At 36.0% G+C, this 23,125-nt stretch overlaps 2 protein-coding genes across 3 annotated transcripts in view; one reads left to right on the plus strand and one right to left on the minus strand.

Moving 5' to 3' along the window:
* The window catches only part of DOCK2 (dedicator of cytokinesis 2), a 213,534-nt gene that overhangs the window by 90,824 nt on the left and 99,585 nt on the right, over nucleotides 1-23,125 (plus strand). The gene's annotated exons all lie outside the window — the stretch shown is intronic.
* INSYN2B (inhibitory synaptic factor family member 2B) overlaps nucleotides 1-23,125 on the minus strand; it is a 37,693-nt gene that overhangs the window by 442 nt on the left and 14,126 nt on the right. For both annotated transcript variants that reach the window (XM_076350303.1, XM_076350304.1), the window contains exons 2-3: nucleotides 7,337-9,510; nucleotides 4,193-4,267 (exon numbers count right to left, since the gene is read on the minus strand). In XM_076350303.1, coding sequence (XP_076206418.1) covers nucleotides 4,193-4,267; nucleotides 7,337-8,706 — 1,445 coding nt within the window. In that variant the 5' untranslated portion in view covers nucleotides 8,707-9,510. The remainder of the gene's footprint in view (nucleotides 1-4,192; nucleotides 4,268-7,336; nucleotides 9,511-23,125) is intronic.

A 23,125-nucleotide genomic window follows, 5' to 3' on the forward strand; every position in this document is an offset into this window, starting at 1 on the left:
CTGCTTTGAAAATAAGTTCATCTCTTAATCTTTTCTGATGGAAACCTTTTTCTTTATATGAGTTAAGAACTCCAGCATTGTGCCGAAAACAATGGGAAGGGAGGAAAAAATGAAAGTGTACTAGGATGACCTTTCAATGCATTTTATTCAATGGTCAGTTTTGATACTGCAATCTAACTCAGCCATATGCTTGGCATGAATTCAAAACTCTGACATGCTTAATCATGTTAAATGTGAATGTTTCCCGCTAGGATACCTGCTAGGACTAAAAATATACAGAATTAAGTAAATATGTAAGTCTTCGAGGTAAGTGGTATTAGTTAACAGGAAAGTAGAATAGAACAGTAGAACAGAAAGTAACTCATTTTCTCCATTGAAACCCATAATTGTTATTGATGTCAGATGAGAGCCAAGATGTTAATTAGACAAGAGCAGATATGTGCACAGAAATAAGTGTAAGGTTCAAAAGAATCAATGTGAACACTGATTAAGCAGTCTGGTGCAACCAGTACAGTTAAAAACAAACAAAGAAGAAAAAAAATTAAAAGATGCAGTGCTGTATGGTTTTTCTTTATTTCAACCATCTTTTCTGGACAGGAGAGTGGGAGTTCTATCAGCTATGTCTGCTGTGGAGGTTTTGGCAGGCAGAGGGGAGAGCAGAAAGGAGCTGGTTGTATGTTTAATGCAAGCTCTTTGGGAGGAAAAAGGCATCATCAGAGGGATGTTGGGATGTTGCATTAAGGCCCTGAACCTGATTTAGGCACTGAGTAGAAGAAATCTGTAAAATTGCATATCTTTATCTGTAAAATATGTAAAAAATGCATATCTAGATGTAAAAAAAAAATCTAAAAAATACATATCTTTAAACACTATTAATTGTGAGTATTTGTATATATGTAGAAATCCATAAACATTGTTGAATAATATGTTAAAATTAACTAGAAGCTTGTTTCCCTTATAATTAAAATGTTTTGGGTTTTTTAATGAAATAAAATAACGCAGCTGGCAAAAAGAAAGCAATAGGATTATTCTAGTTTAGAAGAACTGGAGAGGGATCTCTGGACAGGGAGCAATACGTAATAAATATAAAAGAAGTAGAAGTAAGTGACAAATTTGATCAGTGTCTCGTCAATTTTATCGGCTTATTGCGAAAACTGCAACTTAATACTTTTCATTTGTCACAGATCATGAGCGCTGGAGAATAAAATGTTTGGTTTATAGTATATGTAAAGATAGCATCTGCTCATGTTCCTTTTTTCTTCCCTTCTTCAAAGTTCCTAATTTAATGTTGGAGAGTTCATCTCTAGAGGCAAGAGGTCAATTCAGTCTTCATTTAATACTGTCCCTTATATGCTGAGATAACTGTTTTCAGTTGCTACTTGCTTTTGTTTATTACAGTACAAACATTTGTCTTACAGGTTCTAGACTGAAAGTCCCAAGTCATCTCACATAACCTTGCTGGGTAGTTAATAAAGCTAAACTTACAGCCAGTATATACCTGGTCACTGTTAGGCTGAAAAGCTCTTGATTCCACTGATTGGTAAAGTAATACACACTTGGGATTGATATGAGATTAGTATATTGTTTGACCAGGGACTGCTTAAAATGTGCATGATAAAGATGGTTCAGTGACAGTAACCCAACGTTCTGCTTGTACAGTGTTTGAATCACTGATGAGTTAGGTTCTTTAAGAGCAGGAAAACGGGGAGCAAGATGAAACACTTGATTCTGTAATTAATGGCAACAGTGATGCTACATTAGTGGAAAAAATACTTGCATGGATCTTTTAGGCTACATAAAACACAGGAAATGCATGGATTTGCCTAGAGCAAAAACTGATAACAATAACTTCTTTCAGAATGTTGTCTAATGAATATGTTATGAACTTCAAATATTAGTTACTCAGAATGCTTTTTTCATAACCATTTCTTGTGGAACACCTCTGTAAAGTGAAAAGTGTCATGCTTCCTTGCTGTCTCCTGTTTTGTCTCTTAAAACCAGAAACTCTTTAGAGGATCTGTGTTCTCTTTTATGTATTCTACTAATCATCGCACTGTAAGCCTTCAGGCACCATTATCATTATAAATTAACTAGTAAATCAAAAAGGCACATCAATGTTTTGTTACTTTCTCCGTTCTTTCCTTCAGATACTTGTGCTTGTTGCTCAGGGTACTTCCTGTATTGAAACTGTGTAAACTAAAAATGCAGGGTAAGCATCATAGTTTATTCTTCTGAAGAGAGAAGGCATCCTGTGGTAAAGGGTAGTTTGTACGTAAATTCTGGAGAGTGACCTCTGTTCCTGTATAGTCCAATAAAAATGCACAGAGATTGTTCAGAGACAATGACCAAGTAAAGGAAATCTGTTTTGTCCGGGATTTTCCTTTTTATACAGATTCAGTCTATGCTCTTGGATAAGTCATGCAACTTCCTGGAGTATCCAGTGGACTGTGGAGAAGACTAACAACTTTGTCTCAGAGAAGTTGTGGTGTTTAATTTGTGACGTGTCAATTACTTTGAGATTTCATTACCAGAGGTTTAAGACATCAGTACTCGGCTGAGTTATATGTTGAACAATAGGTTCCAATGCTGTGTCCAACCTGACTTTACCTAACAAGCTTATTAAGCTCTTTAATAAATTTGGCTTATGTAGAAAATGCGGCGTGAAAAACACTTCCATGTGGATATAGTCTATTCATTATATCCATAAAAAAATTTAAAGTCATAGTGCTTACAAACTGGCAAAGCTAATGGTCTGCCATATTCTTTGAAATAAAGGAAAAGTTGTCAACCTAAAAGAGAAATTCTCTTACCCTTTATTTTTGTACATGTAAACATGTTTAAATATCTAAAACCTCTGGAGTACTAATACATACGAATATCTTTGAAGGGATAAAAAATTTCTAGATGTCTCAAGTCAACTTCTCAATTTTGCAGCGTAACGTCTAACTTCAATACCTGATCTTCACAATACGTGACTGGCAAGTTCATTTTCCACTGAGCTTTTTTAAAAAAAGTAAACTTTAAACCAGTACAGCACATCAGAAACGTGACATGTATAGCAAGGAAAACAAGCATGCGATTTAAGTAATTGGCTTATCAGCTGCAAAGTCCTTTAAGTAAAGTGTCCCTCACAAAAAAGGAATGCAAAAAGACAGGATTAAAATAGCAGTATTATAATTTCTCCACCACCTTTGGTTTGAATACATATTCTCTACCTCTCCAAATGAGGCATAAGATATCATATGTAAATTTTGACCATGCATTTTTCTTCCTCTTCATTCTCGTAAGTGTGCAGTGTATGGCAGTACTGGAAAGGATCTAAAATGGCGAAGTGTGAACTCCAGCTCTGATTATGCTGCATTTGTGCAATATGTTACTTAATATTCTGTGAAGAGCGCAATGAATCTTATAGAATCAAATAGCTGAAGATGTGCGTTTTCTGCCTCATAACTGAGGTTGCAGAGATTAGATAATGTGTTTATAAGTTGGTGGTAACCCTATAAAATCCCTTGCTGAGTGGACAAGCTACGTGTGCAGTATAACCAAGACTTTGTACCTGCTAGCTTTTTGGTTAATGGCTGGCAAGCTGAAGACTCTTACAGTGCGTTTGTATAGACATAGCATTTGAAACATGTACAGCTTCCGGAACACAGTACTACCAAGTTTTTTGGTCATAAGAGTTTAACATAAACTGCAGTTTAAATTTGGAGTTACTTACACTCAAATTGCATTTACTGAAGTGAGAAATGTGGGAGTTTTGTTTTTGTTTTGCACATAAACATGAACTGTAGCTATAGCTTACTGGCATTTGGAGAATTCAGTGTTTATCTTTTCCAAGATCTAAATTTATTACAGAAATCCTAGCTTTAAAAATGTAACACACAAAGGCAATTTCATCATCAGAAATGGCATCAAAGGTTTTCAAAGCATGCTAGTAATAATAATGCTGTGAAACATTAGTGGGAAATTTCTATTTGAATTCTCAGAAGTATAGTACTTCTTCAGATAACACCAATATTAATTGCTTTCTACTTGGGAAAACAAACAAACCACCCCACAATACCACTTGGTCTTTTGTTTAAAAACTGGATTAATAATAATTCAGACTTTTTATAGCTGTGAGCAGAACATTGTATTGTACATCTGTGAGAGAGATACAGACAATAGAAAATAGTGTGAAGGAGTGAAGTACCTGTAAATGATACATGCGGTGTTCTGACAGGTGCTGCAGTTGTTGAGGTCTTGACCAGTGTGATAGAAGTTACGCCTGTAATAGACAGTAGTTCATATAATGTGTATTTATAGAAACATTAACAGATCTCCGAATCTTTCATGAATGAAAGTAATTCTGTTCACCGCTTCTGTTATCCTTACTAAAAGTTCTAGTGTCAAATTCTAAATTAGAAGGTTGCTTTAAAAAACCCAAACCCTATGTTGATTTATGTTTTTGTCTTGCATCTTTCCCACCTCATGCTGTTAAGATTCTGGTTGTTGGTTCTTGCATGAATACTTGTTACGAAAACACTTAGACATGCGACTACTTCTTATAAACACATATTAAAGTGTGTATTTGAATATCCATGCTTTTGGTGAATCAATCTGATCTCTACTCTTATGCTTTTCATTCTTTTCCCTGTTCATGTTTCCTCACTTGAGTATAAACAAGTCAGATTTTTACTGCTGATAGTATACAAATTTGTATATGGAGTGTTGAGAAAACAAGAAAAGTGACTTTCATACTTAACACCAACTAGAGGTGAATTATTTTTATGCTGGAGATCTGCATTAGAAACAGTTTGAGGTTGGTGGCTCGTTACATCTGAAGGATGCATAACACACGTATTTAACAAGTTTTATTTGAATTCGGAGAGTTCAGTTGGTACCAAATAATTTTCTGATTGCTTTTGGAATTAAAGTGGAGGTTCTTCACATGCATTGTTGTGCTACCTCCACAAGTACTTGGAATGTTCAGTTTTACTGCTAGATGATTCTAGCAAGATGGATTGAAGCTTGTCATTGAATTTCAGTGTGAAACTTAAAGATATTTGGCAAAATTTTTTGGTTTTGACCACGTGGTAACTGAACAGAAATGGACTATAAATATTGCTGAATAATCTGACTGTGCTTCACTGCAAGTTACTCTTTGTAATGGTCAGCTTTGCAAACAGAATTGAAACTTGTCCACTCTATCATACATAACTACATGCAGGGGAGAAGGTGTGGGTATTTTTTCCTGTAATTTCCTAAAGAACCATAGTCGGTTGGTAGTTGTATGAAATACACTGTAGACAAGTGATTGCTTAAGCTCGACACATATTTGGATTCCTATAGGCTATTACAAAGTTGGTGCTAGAAAATTGTATGGGCTTTTCAGATAGAGAAAAATGACTAAGAACAACCCTCTGAGAGAGAATAGTTGGAGCTGAATTATATAGGAAAAATGTTACCTGGAATAAAAATTTATGCAGGCACAGTGGAAACTAACAGAAGTATTTTCATGCTAACAGCCAGATGGACATTACTGGTTAGTGTTTCCAGATAAAAAAGGTGGTCTGTACAGAGTAAAATTACATGTTAACTTTCTTTATTTTAATTTTTTAAATGAGTGTAGATTCATATTTGGGGTGTGAGTTGGAGAATTATTCATCAGAAATGCAAGAAGGTAATTTCAATTCCCAGATAAAATACTTTGAGAAAGAAGGAATTCTTCAAAATAGACTTATTTTTCTTCAGAAGTTGTAAGAAACTTGGGGTGTATAAAATTGTGGCTTCAGTTAGTTATATCCTGACAGTTTTTGCACAGCCACACAAACCTTTTCTGTCCACATGGGAACAAGTGCAAAGACCTGGTTCTGAGTCACTTAAGTCAGTGTCGTGTTCTGTGCTATTTCTGTGCAATTGAACCTACACTAAAGTCTGAATGCAGCCTTCTTTTTGTGATGTTTGCAGAGTTTGTGGAAATGTGGAAGAATATCAGATTTATTCCTTAATTGTAGTCAGTAAATACTATTGATAAATATGATCTAATTTTAAAATTAAGGATGCAGTTTTATGCACAAACCAGTGGTGCATAAATGATTATTCTAGATGCCTAAGCTAGCTGTGCTAAGTGTAGAAGTAAATGGGTGATAACATAGACTTGATGTTGGTTTATCTTTAAAAAATAAAGTAAAATGGAACCTTTATTCTCATGATACTTTGAAAGATTTATTTGTGGGTTTTTTGAAGACAAAAATTATGTGATGGATATACTACATTATCATAAAACAGAACTTTAAAATGTATCCTAGATGCACTTACTGTAAGTAGGAGCTGCTGTTAATGGAAAGCATTATTAGGATATTCTAAAACCTGTTTTGAGCATAGGTGTCCAATCTTTAGACATTGCATTTATAGTATTATATATTATATTACATATATAGTAGTAGTAGTATTTATAATGCATAAATGAGTTGCATAAATAAGTTATATAAATAATGCTTGCAGCCTTGGCTAATAGTCACTATGTGAGCATACTAAAAATAAATACAGGTCATGCATTCTTATGATAGTGCAGAAATCTGAGATTCCGAAGTGAGTTCTTGCTAACAATCTTCACGTGCTCTATGTTCATAGTTTTAATCGCTTTTAAGCACCTACCTCCACCTCCTGTGAAATCTTCCTGACATACTGAAGCTCTTGAAGTTTACCTGGCATTGTGCCTTTTCCTATTCTTAAGGCATTCCCTTTAAGCAGCTATGTTGTTTGTGGTGTCGTGAAATGTAACCAGCAGTGTGGTCCCCAAATGTCTGCAGATGCTATGCTTTAACCACTAATACTTTTGCTTGCTTATGAAGGCAGTAATAATTTATTGAACAGAAGCACAATTTTGCTGATATAAGGTGTTTCAGCAATAGGACTGCTTTGGCACTAAATGCATATCTGGCCTCGCTAGTAAGAGATAGTTGGCTTGCCATAGGTTTCTATTATACTACATTAGTACATTAGACTGTTGGGTTTTGTTGTTCTGCTGCATACAGATTTTAGCTAGATAGAGACTGCCAACTCTCAGGTGTCAGTGGCTTTGTATCTGACACCATAAATCTAAATAAAAAAGGGAGTTAATAAACTATGTTTCACACTGGGTTGAGTAAAGGCAGTGTCAGCTAAAGCCAAACTATAAAGAGACTTGCTTCTCTGCAGAGGCCCAAAATCCAGTAAAAAGGCATACGATACTGTTTTTGCAAACTCATCTTTAAAGATCGCAGGAAAGATTTTTTTCAGTAGCAAAGGTTAAAAGAATGCTAATATCTACTTTACACTTCTGATGAATTACTAATATAAAAATGCACCATACCCTTCACTGAGGGCTCTGGATTTTTCCAGGTCTTGGATTACATTCAAAAGGACTTTAATCTTCTCCTGGTTCAACTGCAAGGATTCCTCTACAGACTGCAGCCTGCCTTGTAGGGCACAGAGTTCGCCATGTGCCAAATGAATTTGATTTATTTCGCTAATCTCTTTGTTGGTTTGTGGTTTTATTTCATTCCTTGGCAGGTAAGACTTTATGTGAAATCCTTCTAAACAGCTGTTACACTGGGAAACATCTGACTGGGTAGAATTTTTCTTGATTTCAGTGTTAAATGACAAAATAGATCTTGACACATTACTGCTGCTCGGTGACGTCATTGTGTGATCATCATTTGTTAGTGTCACACAGCCGGAATCTCCTGCCTGTTGATAGTCTCTGAGGAAACAAGGAGATGAACTGTGATTTGATGGAGGTGATAATGGAGTAGTTTTCTTGCTGCTTGCATCTTTGCTGGCTACAAGAGACTCAGAATCACTTTTATCTGCTTCACAAGAGTCAGAATGAGGATTACATTCACTGCGGTTAGTAGAATTGCTTAGGCAAGGGTATGCCTTTTCAGAATTAGGTGACAGCGTGCCGTTTTCATTATTTTCATTGCTATTTATGACAGTAGAACAATGCAGTGAATTACTTAAATTCATGGTTGTGTCTGGTGCATCCATGGAAACATTGCTGTCTTGTGGAAAACTCACATGTATGTATTCAGGCACCTGTGTAGAAACAGTTGTCTTCTCTGATACTGAGAAATCATCTGAGTGGATAGGTCCGTTGCTTTGTGCTTTTGATGGTCTTTGACTTAACTGACCATCCACCTCGCTAGTCTTAAATCCATCTTCCAAATGATTAGTTATTCTTAAGTAACAGAGATCTGAAGACATAATGTCTTGTTCAGAAAGATTGCCATTTACTTGGATAGAATTTGCAGGCTCAGTTGGCATTTCTGTTAATGATTTGCTTACTGTCGGCTTTTTCTTTTTAAAACCCGGGAAGTGTTTCCTGAGGCTAGGAGATGTTTGTATGGCAATATTCCGAAGCCCCTTCTCAGCCCTTGGAAAAGATGGAGATTGATGTAGCAAAAAACTGTGATCCCTAAATATTTCTGTTTTTCCAGTGGTGAATGCTATATCTTGGGCAGGATTAGTGTCCAGTTCTGTCCTTGTGTTCACACCATCATCCTTGAATCGAACTTGCTGAGATTTGGTCCTGCGGTGGTGTGGCTGTCTCATAAAATCAGCTGAATCCAGACTGTTCCTTTTCAATAGCACTGGGCGCATTTTCATGTTTTGCTGGGCCATTGAATCGCAATTTAAAGTCTGTAAGTAACGTGTTTCTTTGCGACCCATTTCATTTGTCATTTGAACTGTATATTAAGATTGTTCCTAAGATGCAAATGAATACCCTACTCCTGAAGAAGCTAAGCTTTTCATTCTTCTTGTTTTTGTTATGTATACTTTTAACTGACATGCTCTCTTTAGAGATGCTCTTTCAAATTTAATTGCTGATTAAACCGAACACTAAGATAAAGAAATTAAATATCAAATTTAAGGAAAGATTTTTTGTAGCTAGGGAATGCAGAAATCCTCGTGTTCTGAAGCTAACATGATCTTTGTATTACAAAATTGCAACAGGCCGTTATGCTTACAGTTAACTAATTTAAAGGTAAGGTTGAGTCTATGGCTTTCCTGATGGCTCTTATTTGACGGTCAGCTCTCCATTAGTGATCCAGCTTTTTTATGATGGACCAGTCACATATGTTTTATTTGCATGTTGTCTAAACAACAAGCATAATAACTTTTGGGGGCATTTTCATTTCTGAGGCATAGTTTTACTGATGGAATATATCCATTAATACCAAACTGAATTGCTTTCTTTAGAGAGAGTTTTTCTTCTTCAGCCATCTTTTTAATGTTGCAAATGAAACTAATCTTCCCAAACAGTTAAGCAAAATGTAACCACTTCTGACCAGGCAAAAATACAGCATCCGGTGGGTTTCAGTGAGAGAAGTTACTGATGTGTAGTTGTTACTTCAGTTCATGCAAATACAAGGCCAATCATATCCAAGGGACTGTTTCATTTGGGGAAGTTCTGTAAATACATTGGCATCAGAAGAGTGGTCCAGACCGAGTAACCAGCAGATGCAGAATAACAGGAAATGTTTCCTGGAAGTAAAAAGACAACAGTTGTAGGTGAACAAACTGCCAAACACCGTAATTTTCTTCTGCTGTCTCCTAACAACTTTTCGTCTCCAATGGTTTTGTAACTTTGACAGTGAAATACTTGTATAGAAACTGAAAAATGTTTTATAATTTTGAAGTGCCAAAAGTTTTCTTCGTATGAAATACAAAACACCAAAAATGGATATAAAATGTTCAGAGCAGTAGTTTTCTCTGTGATCAGTACTCATGTGCAGGCCTGAGTCTGGTCCCAAATATGGATCTTAAAACTTAAATCTTCAGATTTGAAAATGGCTATTAAGTCTTGTTATGGATGAAATATCAAAAAACTTCAACAATACAAATGTGAGTTCTTAATTTAGAGGCAAGTTGAGATTCGAACAAAACAGATTATTTTTTTTTATTTTTTTAGAGTTGCTCATTTCAGAGTGTTCAAATTTGAGTACAACTCTTGGTCAAGGAAAAATAAATTTATTTTAAAATGTGATTAATGCAAATGGAATCTTTTCTGGGAAGATGGAATCTCTTTGCTGTGCAGTATCAATTATTTGGGAATCAAGACTAAAACTGGCTGCACATACGTGTAAAGTGTTCTACTCAGTTTGCATGCAGGAGACTGGCCTCTAAAGCTGTGGTTTGTCATGTTTGTCCACAGCTCATCATGAAAAAACAGACATTAAACATTTTGAGTGACCACTAAAACTTGTATTTCTGAAAAAGTTAGGATAATAATATAGTCATAATGACCATGTATTACATTAGGAAGGCCGGAGGAAAGTAAGAGAACATATTTTATTATGGAGCCAGCTGTTATCAAAATTTTACTTTTAGTCTTTTTCAAGTGTAATATAACTACTAATCTTTTTTGTACCCCAAAAAATAAAGCTTTGACAGCTGGCACTTCAATTATGAGAATGTTTGCCACAGAGACATTTTATTCATAGGTTAAGGTGTAATGAGCATTGGCCACTTTCAAGTTCTCTGTATTGATTCTATAAAAACAGTATTATTAGCAAAATTTGAAGTGCTAATGAATTGTCACTCCAAATGCAGATTATGGATGCATCCCCTGCATTGAGTACCAGGATGGGTCGTTTATAAATTTGTGCTCAAGTGTACACATGGATGATTCCTTTAAGCTAGGCAGTCATACCTAGGCTGTTTAATGGTACATTTTACTGATTGAAGGGTCGTGCAGTGTATTGTGTCCTCTTTCCTGGAATATGAACCCACGTGTTATGATGTATTGACCGGTGGCACAACAGGGTATGGGAAAGCCATGTAACAATGCATTGCTAAAGAACATATGATGTATTAGAGCTGCAGTAACAAAATATAAAGGCAGTAAAAGCGAAAACTAAGTCTTGCACTTCACCCATGTGAGTAGACAGCTTCAAATATGACTAGCAATCACATAGGCCAAGGCTAATCTTGTTGCTTCAATATTTTTATGTCAAAATGTAAGTTACTTTGATAGAATTTTGTTGGCAGCTTTCTATTACAAATTTAGATTCATTATGGCTTCCTGAGATAGGACATATAGGTGGGTGCATGCCGTATATAGTTTGTTCAAATTATGTGCATTTAACTTCTATGCATTTTAGCCAGGGCTTCTCACTCCGGGTTTCTGCAGTGTTAAGGATGGTTTTGCTGATTCTTACCCAAATAATATGTGTGATAGACTTCCTCAAAAATGTGAGTTCTCCTACCCAAATAATTCCAGAATAGTTTGAGCCAAAATTCGGTATATGCAATGAATAGTGCTGGACTAGTAGCAGATTTTAAATCCTGAATTTCAAAACTCACTCATGAGATGTACCTGTATGTAAAATATCTTTCCTGTATTTTAATAAGTTATGCTAAATCTGAAACCAGCTGCTAGAATAGAATAGGGATAAGAGGAGAAATTTATGCAAAATGTGGGAAATACTCTATGGGATTTTTAATAATCCAACGTAGTTTGCTTTTAGGATTACAGTGATTTTTAAGACTGGGGCTAAATTCCCAGCATAGTGTTAATTTACTATTAATCCTGTTCCCTGTTAATTCACTGTTGGTTTCATTAGCCTTACTACTTCCATTATCTTAGTGTACCTTTTATTTAAGCATTGCATGAACTTTACTATATTTAATTTACAAGAATTGTTGAGATGGGTGCAGTGGGAAAGATCTTGTTACAGAATATAGCAAACTGTTATGTAGCCTCATGTAACATGTAGGCAATGTAATATAATTTAAGGAAAGTAATTATGTGATATTATTCTATTAAGTTTTAGAAGAAAATGAGTGTTGGATCACTGCAGAGAGAAATGTTGCGTAAGATATTGAGAAAACAAATATGTCCATTAATACCAAATTGTACTTCCATGATATGCTGGCATTGAGTTGCTTAAATCACTGTACTGCTTGTTCACTGGAAACAAGTATACACAATAAACAAGTCAAACAGTTTCTGCAAGTAAAGTTCCAGTGCCAAGTTCTGAATTCTCATATCGTCCACTAATTACTGGAGGCTTTTTATAGTTTTGTTTAAGAACTTATCCAAATATTGCAGTAGCATTCTCCACTTCCCGTCACAGCTGCTGTGCTCTAGGCAGATGGACTACTTTAAAAGTTACACTTGCCCAATTAAATTCAGAAAGAAGCTTTAGAAATCTAATCCGTTGTGTTTTAAATACAAGTAAAAAGCCCTTAAGCGTTTTAGGGGAGCTCTCTACTTTGGCTATAGAGGCATGTGAGCTAGATTCTTGCGTTCTTAATTTGCAAATTGGTATTTTAATTCTCTGTGATTTTTAGCTACCTTGGCATCCACTAGTCTGGGGTTCATATGAATTGTAATTAAAGTTTTGGTGCTGTTATTTATATTAAATCAAGCTGAAATAAAAAATATGTAGATGGGAATGCTCAAATATTTGGATTGAAAACCCAAACTAGTGAATTTCAATGAGTTACAGGTGTCTGTGTTTAGATTAACAAATCAGTGTGACATTGGCAATTACTAAGTTTAAATAACATTTTCCCTGGCCCAGGATATAATTCCTCATTCTTTTCTGGCACAGCAATTTACAGGTCTCGTTTTGCTCGTTATTTCACACTGAATGAAGTATGAAAAATTCTAAGGATCTATCTTACAGAAATGCTTTCAATGTATTAATTTATGTCACTCATAACAAAAAGCATATGTCAGTTTTAAATTTATGTCTTGTAATAATAATAATAACAGTTTTGGTAGGAGAAATTTACTGGGAGTTAATGTCTGCCAGGGTTCCATGACCTCCCATCCAGCTATCCAGCCTCTTCCTCCCCATCCCTTTCCTGGGCAGCTGCGCATCAGTCCTGAGGAAATGCCTTGTGCCTTGGTTGTTTTGCTTAATTAGCACTGTGGGTTTGTTCCAAACTCTTCATTCACTGGTTGTTGAAGCAAGTGGCCTATTAGGTCCTTGAAAGTTAATGTTATTTTTAAATGGTGCACGTTTCATGCTCCTCTTTTCAATGTTTTGCGTATGTGAATCTGACTGATAGATACTGTTGCGTTTTTTCTTTTATGCTTGGCTTATACTGTTAAAGCAAATCTTGATTTTTAAAATCTCTACATGCTTTGCGCACACACTTCTTAATGGCAATAATTACTCTCCAGTGTAAATTTATTTTAGTTCCAGTGTAATTGTATTCCAACGTGTAATAAGTGAATTGCCTGCAGAAGACTAAGGTGCAAAACCTGCCACCTCAAACAGCAATGGAACTGGTTTTCCAACCTCAAGATTGTGTTTTTGAGATGTTTTTGAAATGCACACACAGTTTAGTTAGCCAGCCAGGCAGAGGAAATTTGATACAGTTATATATCAAATATAAGTTATATGTATTTATAATTATTCTTCCATTTTTCCTGCCTTTGCCTTCCTGATTTCTTGAAGAGTGTCAAACACATTTTTTGGTTCATATTTCAGTTTAATGACTGAAGCTGTGGGTAGAGGAGTGCAGCTGGGAAGGATAAGTGGAGATTATGGGAAACTGCATGAAGCGAAAAAGCATGTAGCAAAGGGCAGTAGAGATTTTGGAAGAGTGCAGATGTGTGAGTGTGGTGGTTCTGGGGGTTTTCTGCAGTTTATGGAAAAAGTTAAATATTTGACATGGTTTTCAAACTTATTCAGTTGCAGTTTGACACCTTAATTTTCCATTTTACTAGTTTGCTCCAAAAGAAGTAGTGTTTTTCCTTGTAGTGAAAGTGTGACTGACATTTGTAGTATTTTGCTTTTCTTTTATGCATGTGTTAAAACTAGTATTTTTTGAAAAACAAGTTTGGACAGACCCTCTTCAATAAATAAGTAAAGTCACTAGGCTAAAAGCATTTTGTGAGGGCTTTCAACAGGAAGATAAGTGTAATTTACCTTGTTGTACTTTTGAGCATCAACACTTTAAACTTCCTGATTCACTCTAAATTTTTGCTGCTTCCAGATGGTCTATCTACCAAAGTTTAAACAGCAGATGAATTCAAGCATTATAGGTACAATGATAGCTGACAGAGCTGTAATAACTGTAAGGTAATATATTTGGACTGAGTAGTTTTTCTGTCATGTCTGATTTGTGTTTTATCCCATATAATATAGTTTTTCTATCACATGCAGCTGGATGGACACTTTCATTTTAAAGAATCATCTTGATTTATTTAATTATGATTTGTGTTTGATAATAAGCTGTTTCCTAGGTGGGAGAATCATGATCCTCAGTTTCTAAGAAATTTGTGTGACAGTCACTTTCTCTTCACGTTGCAAATCTCTCTGATATTCCTAAACTATTGGCAGGACAAGAGGCTGCATGTGTTGCAGCCGTTTTGAACTGCGTGCTTGTTAATGGCTGGATGACAGACTAAACAGTGCAGAGGACTCATTCCATATGCAGGTTCGCCCCTGCCTTTCAAAAAGAAAGATCAACGTCTGAAATGAAATTTTTCTTATTAACAAGTATGAATTCATGCTTTAAGTGCATTGGTTTGGATGTTAGTTGTCTTCATGTTTGTTTTCTGTCTCTGTCAGGAACTTCAACAATAGATGTTGGCCAAGCTGTTTAATTTAACCATATCTCTACTTTTTATAAAACTCGTGTTGGCTTTTTTCCTCAAAATAATGAGAGATGTTGAGGATAAGTTTAGATATGCTTCTGAAATCCCTGCAGACTAAAGTGAAACATACATCACCAGATAGCATGAAGAGCTAGAGATGGATTTAAACCCTCTGGAATTGGATGATGCTAAAAATTCTCTCCTTTCCTCTTTTCCTGCCCTTTTGTCACAATAATACAACCTTAGCTGAAGTGCATTGAGTTCCCCTCGTCCCCAAGCCTAAATGTGAACAACAGTTTGAGGTTGACTGTCTTTGTTCTCCCTCCATCTGCAGACCTGAGTCAAGTTCAGATGCTTTGCCTTCTTTCTTCTTTTCAGTGCAGCGCAAGTTTTAAAACATGCATGTTGGCAAAAATATGATGAGACAGATTGCTACATATTTTTCTTTTGAGATGTAAAACTTACATCTGGGATGAAAAATACTCTATCCAACGTGGTAGCAATCTTTAAAATCAAAAAGCATAAAGTAGTTTAATAATTTAGTGGTTCTGCAACTGTCAAAATTCTTAATGTTGTTATCCAAATTTTTCTTTGTTCAGTATTCCCTCAAAGGTAACCTCTAAAGCAACAATCACAGTAAGTATTCTAGGATGGATTATAATGAACATCTTACATTTTTATAACCTAAGAATTGTCAATGGAGTTTACAGTCCTATTTTCTGCAAACTTCTAAGTTCAATAAGGCCAGAAAGGAATCACAGTCTGGTGGACTGCAGAATGGTTTTTAATAATTTCACCTTTAATTTAAGGTAACCTTCATGTTTATAGCAGGTTCTTGTATAGTAGCATCAGGTTATTGGGGGATTTTGACAGTCTGGAGTAGAATGATAATAGAATAATAGAATATCATTGTATAAGCAACTTGTAGCATTCTCTTGATGTGAGCAGCTTTAAAGATAGAATAAATAAGGCTCATACTTAATTGAAAACTTCCTACCCTTTTGCATCATGAAAACATTCCTACGTTCTTCTCATCCTAAAATGCCTATTGAGTATTTTTGAAACTTTATTCATTTTCACTATTGAATTAATCTGTGATAGATTTTTTTTAAATGCAGTTTGTAACCTTATCAGTACATACTGCTAGGTTAATGTTTTGGGGAAAAATAAAAGTTGTAATTGAAGTTTTCATTTTATGAGGGGAAAAAAAGATCAAATTGCTTCTGAATAGGTTTTTCTTGTGCATATTTTCATGCATTGTCTCAGGTTGCAGGGTGTTTTTTAATGTTATTGTAGACTTATTTTGGGTTGGAGCTGGATTTGGATATTTGCCGGGTTAAGTTAGAATAACATCTCACCTATTCTTGCTATCTAAACCATTCCATATCCAGTTACATGTTTTTACAGCATCTGTAAAATGCACACACATCATTTCATGAGCATCCTGACAACTCCCTAGGCTTCCGTAGTCTGAACTAGCGATGGAACATTTCCATACTATGGAGTTGGTAAATTGCTGCTGTTGGTTTCACCACAAATCTATAGGTCTGGAGTTGGTGCCATGTCTGCATTTGAAAAAGGTGGCATTTCATTCTAAAGTTCAATCAACAGCTGTAGCTGTAATATGGACACTGCAATTAGGTGCTAGCTTTCATCTGGCACTTTCACCAATTAGTTTCATAGTATTACAGTTTCCAGATTGGAGGTAACTGAAATGATTAATGTTTGTGGCAGTCCTTTAAGAGTCTAAGTCAGTCTTAAAAGTACCCCCATGAAGTGCTGAACTGCACATGAGAAATGAAGTTGTGAACTTTGATCATCATCATATGTAATGACTGGATCTTGGGCCCAGACCACCGAATATCTCTTCAGATAGATGTTATTAGCCACTGGGGTACATAGCATGCTGTTCAGGTCAGTGTAACAAGTCTGTTGGAAAGCTTTACTCCAGAATTTGCTGGGATGGTACTATTAGTTTCTGTCATATCTGAGAACATTGCTACTGGTTGTCAAAAGGGTTTGTGCCAAAGTACAGACAAAACCATATGCCACTTTGCAGTTACCTGATGAACCAGTTATATTCTTTAGGACACAAACATAATTAGCTGTTGAATTATTTTAATAGTCGTTAATAGTAACAAACTCAACTTTGGCACCCAAATTTTTATTGGAGTCTGCAAAGGACTGTCTTGAAAATTCCATAGATGTCTCGTTTCTTTTCTCTTTCAAGATTTCCTTTATTATTTTATTCATTATGGTGTTACTGAAGTACAGCTATTTCTATGATGTGCTTTGGTTTGTTTCTTGGATTTAACTATTACAATTGACTTGTGTAGTACTTCAGGCTTAATTTTGAAATGGCAAAATTCTGAAATGGCAAGGTTTTAATGTTCAGACAACTTATATCTTTCTGACAGCTTAGTCAGACACTCTAAACTATATCGCTTTTTCCTTGCCTTTTGATCATACAATATAAGTAGTATCTACTGAACAGAGACAGTCACCAGCTTTATGCACTAATGTTAACATAAAACACCAGAGTCTAATTATTTTCCAATCACGACTTTTCTTCAACTTGCAAATGTCCAAAAGTTGTTGAGGATGTCAGAGACTCAAATGAGACTCAAGTTCTTCCTTTTATGAAGCCAACATTCAGAGGCAGCACATGGCTATCACAGGTATTTGGTGCTAGCAAAAAACATAGAGCAAGGGCAGTCTGTCATGCAGTGAGTGGCTTGGTATGCAAATCTTGATGATTTCACAAAATTTTCTTCCAGAATCTCATTGGTACTGAAACAAAAAGGTTTTCTCTTTTGAAAAAACCCTTTAAGAGTAGAAGGAAGAAGTTTTAGCAAACAGATTTTAGATAGTGTTCTTGCAGAAGGAAATGGATGCAAATGTACTGAAAGTTACAGATGAACTGCAAGAAGCCTTGCAGTAATATTACAGCCAAGAATCTGAATATTTTCAGATGAAGACAAATGAAAGATGCAGTGCCTATAAAGTAAAAACAATCCCCCAAAAGTGCAAATTTGCAGCTTATTGTGATACACAGGAAAAAGCTGGCAGAGAAAAGGAAAGATGAAGCTGCTGAGAGATTTTTAAATGGCCTCTGTGTACGGGGGCCAATCATTGATCACAACAAGGAGTCTTACTGCTTTGGGTCCCACAGAATAAAGCAAAAAGCTATTTATGAAGGTAAATGTGTTTATTATAAGAGATGGAATAATTTGTGTAGCATAGTTTGGTATCTGGAGTTTTCTCCAGTGCGCAGGTTGTCTTGTGTAGCATTCTTCTATTACTTATTCTCGTTGGCCAGTACACAGAATATCCTGTTCCGGTTGTGTGCGCTGCCACAGAAGAGTTCTGTGTATGTTCCTGTACGTGCTCAAATGTTCCCTACTGCGGTGGTTTTAGTAATGCAGAATGAACCTTGCTTGGGCACCTAAGAAACAAGGATCTAAGAAGGCAGCATGAACTTTTTTACAAATCCTGCTAGCAGGTTTTGTGAACCACCTCAAGGTGGGATCAAGGTGAATAGAGAGGAAGATCTAACACAGATAAGTAATATAGGGTAGGATGTAAGCTTCTGGCTTCAGAAAGGGAAGATTTCGGTGATGGAAGAGATTATAGGATTTAATCCCTGAGTAATATTACAGCAAGATTTGAAAATTACTTCAGGTTGGTGAGACTGGGTAGAGAAGATGCTGCGATATTTACTGCAGCAGAAAAATGGACTTAGCTAAGCAACTTTTAGGAATGAAAATTGAGTGTGGTTTGGCTATACTTTGATTGAGATGATGCAATGCCATTCTGCATGAAGTGCTGAAGATGCACTGAAAGATAAAATCATGATGATCTTATTTCTGAATATAATTTTCAGAACTAAGGTACTTGAAATTCCTTTTTTCTACTCTTAATAAAAATAAAAGTTCAACTGTCTCCTTTGAAGAGATGACACATTCCATTGGCTGTTTCAGAACAAAAGACTTCGTGCATTAGAAAATGTTTCTATCTCAATATTTCTTTTGGAGCATATATTGGAAATTGTTAATACAAGGTTTAGTGTCAGGAGATATGATACAAAACATACCTTTCTCTTAAGTGAATAAATTCAGTAACATCTATATATATATAGTACACAAGTTGGTTTTTGGGTTTGGTTTTTTTTTTCAGTGTTAGTTTGCAAAGACAAGTGTACTTAAAACTGAGAAATTTCTCTTGAAGAAATGCTTGAGTGCCTACAGGGAGATGGAAGTTATGCAATGTGGCAGGTTGGTGAGCTGGAAAGTATCCAGATAGCTGGTTCATAACATAAAATTTCAGTGCTGTTTCTCGTATAAATCTGGTATTCTACTATTTTCTCGGTAGTTGAAAAAATACTGGGAAGTACTTGATGTTTGTGTAAAAGTATGCAGATGTATTACACCTTAGATTACAGTAAATTTATATCCAGGCTTTATAAAATGTTAACATATCTATATCTACATGTAGATACAGTTACATAGGTAGCCTGTGCATAGACAGATATGCATATCTGTGTGTGTATGAGAGAGAGCATGCTGCTTTGCGGGCCTTTGCAGTTTGAATACAGATGTATTTGTTCATGAAACTTACCTTTTGAACCTTCTCTTTGGTTGTCTAGTTACAACAACTATGCCTGTTGTAACAGCCAAACAATATTTTTCATGAGTAGCAAACTTAAAAGCTTCATTTACATGTTCCTGTGGTGACAGTTTGCCACTCCCCACCACCTTTCTTCTGTGTGTCTTTGTCGAGAAGACTGCTATAGGAAATGTATGCCAAGTATTTAATATGTAGGGTTTGGCACCTTTGTTCTGCTGTCCCCTACCTTACCTGACACTTTTGAGCTCTGGCTATTCTTCAGATGTCAGCTGCTCATATATTAACAAGAGATTCTTCTCCATATATGGGGGGGGGGGGAAGGGGGGAGTTGCTTTTTTTTTTTTCCTTCCTGCTAGTCCCTTGTCCTCCTTGATATTTAGTCCTATTTCATAGTGTATGTTGTTTTTTCCAGTAGAGTATCAACAATAACTAAAAGTAGCAACATTTGGTGATCGTTTTTTGTCTGAAGTTTTGGGCTTGCTTACTCAAAATCTTAGTGCAGGTGAGGAAAAAGATCAAAAATGTGTTTTTACTCCCTTGGGCTTCCAGAAGGTTAACCTTCCTTCATAATATATGTGCTGAATTTCTTCTTCCTTTACAGTGTTTACCATTCCTGTTTGTTTCTGAGCATAGGTAGTCTGTGTCTTTTCTAGACAGAAGATGAAGAGGCCAAAACTATCTGAAGTGTCTCATGGTGATTCTGTAACAAAATCCGTTCCCATCATCTCACAGGATCTTGTTTGCTATCCTCAGAACAACAAAAATTGATGGACTTAATTGTTATGGCACAGAAGTAATTTCATCACAGAATTCACTTCTATTTTTAGTGCTTGGCGCTCACTAATATTTTCAGGAATTCTTTCAATATGAGTGTCTTGTGTAATGCACAGATCTGTAGTATTCTTACATTCATATGTTGGCTGTAACATGCAGTGATAACTTTCACCTTTTAAAACGCATGACAGTGTAGTTAAGTAAGTATCCAACTGAAGCCACCATCTGCATAGAGATAAACAATAAGGGCCCAGATTGTGGTTGTGAAATATTTCCATTTGTTTTAACTCTGGCAATGTATTATTCAAATTTGAATTCCATTCCATTGCATATGGAGAAAAGATATCTTTAGTTTCAATCATACTGATTCAGACAAATAGAAACCATTTATTTCCTTACTGAAATTATTTTATCTTCCTATAAGTAAAGCTCCTTTTAGGAAAAAGAAACATAATCTCTGCCTAGACTTTCATACACTGAACATGATTCTTCTGTCTTCATTTGTGAGCTGCAGAACTCTGTGATTTGAATGTATATGCTCCTCTCAAACTGAAATTCAAACACTAGCAAAATGATATTGTGTGCTTTGATAAGTTTCAGTCATTAATGAAAGGTTATGAGGATGGTTGTGTGCCCTTGAGAAAGATACCCATGCCGTGTGCAGGAAGACTTTAAATATGTAACAGGAAAAATTTTGCCATCTTCTCTAACAATGTTGTCAAGTTTTACAAAACACTACCGTTTTTGTTGCTGTGCTTCTGGATTTTGAAAACATCATAATAAAATTCATATATTTTCCTACAGTAGCTATATATATTGGGAATGCCTAGTAATACGACACCATCTGCCCCAAGTTGTGTAATTTTTCATTGTGTGTATTTATGAATAATTGCTGGTCAATATAACATATCGCTTGATTATTGAAGACAATTTTGCTTTTTCTAAATAGGCTGTTTAGTACAGCAGTGCACTCTAGGTGGGAATATAGGAATCTTGGATAAAGTCCTAATACTAGACACTGTGATTCCATTTAAAATATGTGGGCCATTGCATTAACAGTGCAGTTTAAGCCTGGCTGAGAGGTAGAGCATTATTTCTTCCTGCAGAGCTCCCAGCTGACCTGAAAGTATGATTTATAGGTCAGAATTGGCTCTCAATGAACCTGTTGAGAATATGACTAGAACGACTGCGATTTGTCTTCTCGTGTCCAGTGAGAAGGCCCAGAGGATGCTGGGGGCAAAGAGAGGAGTCCAGCATTAGGCCTGTATGGACAACTGGGGGAAAATAAATGTCATCTTTGTTCCATGACTCTGCTATTAGTCTTCCTTGGTAAAATGGATGTGCAAACTGTAACTAGAGTGAACATTGTTATTGAAAAAAGAGTACTGTGTCTTTTGTGTATAGGCTTATATACTTTAATTTTCTGGGCTGATTTGTTCTGAATTCCTCAAGTAAGAAGTTACTGTATTAGGTGTTTTGAAAAGTATAGCTATGTTTACTTTGTATCCATGCATGTCTTAGTATTTGATGGAGTGTTTCTTCTGTTCCTGTCCGCTTGGAGGGTGCATGATAACATTCTTCATATTAGGGTTGTTGGGTGAATATGAAAGGAAGACTATGGGGGTAATACTGCTTTTGTACATTAAGAGCTGTTTCCCTTCTGAACTATAGATACGTGGGATGTATCTAAGAGAGTTGAATTCCAGGAAAAAAGACTATTTCTATCCTAAACCATTTAAAAGCAGAATAAAGCACTTGCTGAAGACTGACTTCTATGCTTGAGTTGTTTTCATCATTACAGTATTTATTTACTTTCAGAAAACAACTTTTGAGTGTACTTGCTGCAGCCCCTTTGCTTTCAGTTGGTTTCAGTTGGTTTCTGTATTCCATTTTTTCAATTAATTTATCACTTCAGAGCAAGAAGAATGGCATGGCAAAGCTGAGTCCAAAAATGTTTAGCAGTCTGCTGTGCTGCAGCTGTACATAATGCCGTGTAAGCATTGTGTTTTCCATTGTGATTCTTCAGGATCTCCATAACTTAATGGTTTTTTTGCCACTTCAGTACGTGGGAGTATTCAGTAAATGTAAGGAGTCAACTGTAACTCTCACTTAGATCACAAACCTTCTGGATATATTGGGAGACAGTGAGAGAAGAAACCATACCAGGTTCTTGCTGAAATACATTCTCCCATGCCTTCTGGGTTTCCTACGGAAATATTGAAACCTGTGTGGCAAGATTGTGCCAGATCTCATCATGATAACAGGACTGGAATTTAAAATCTGCATCTTGAGGCTTTTTTACCTGTATTCCTTCAGGCCGGTGAATGACATCAGGAGCACAAGTGGCAGTATACTTCGTCCTCATGAGATGTATTTTGTGTACTTAGCTGAATATACCTTGCTGTATCTTTTTCCAACTGCTGGTTTTGAAAAACATTTTCAGTGTGAGGGAATTGAATTATGGCAGTTCAGAGACTGGGTTACAAGAAATTGGCTGACAGTAACCACTGGAGAGACTGAAATTATGCTTATTGGCTTTGGCAGGATATATGCAGAGAATGATATTTCCCATAAGCTCCCTACTTCTGGTGTGAAAAGCTGCAGGTGGAGAAAGAATGTAGGTTGAGATATAATGAGCTAGGGACTCCTCCGAGAAAATCTGGTATCAATTGTGATCATGGCTACTTTTCAGTGTCAGAGGAATCTTTTCTCAGGTTTTATCATTCTGCAGTGTAGTCTGCTAAGACAGTCTGATGTATTGGCATGTCTTTTCCTTTAATGTTTGCAAAATGAAGCAGTGATGTAATTGTCAATAAGGTTGGTAGTTTGGGTTCTTGCATGAATTCTGTTTCATTCTGTCTTCAACCTGCCATGAGACAGAATTATCCATTCTTGAGGGGGACTGGTGAGAAGAGTAGAGCAAGAGAGAAACATCTGTTTATTACGAGTTCCTGCTATAAGTCATTTTACTTCAAAGTACACCAACCTTATGATGTTGGAGAGTTCAGTGACACTTATTTTGGGGGATTACAATTAAATGCATGAGAACTAGATGACAGAAAAGTCTTTGGGCATGCTTGTTCTCTTCCTTTGACTTTGCATTTGCAAATTTTAGGTCTATTTCATAATGTCCGTAGTGTA

This window comes from Aptenodytes patagonicus, chromosome 12, assembly GCF_965638725.1.
Source record: "Aptenodytes patagonicus chromosome 12, bAptPat1.pri.cur, whole genome shotgun sequence".
Classification (NCBI taxonomy): Eukaryota; Metazoa; Chordata; class Aves; order Sphenisciformes; family Spheniscidae; genus Aptenodytes; species Aptenodytes patagonicus.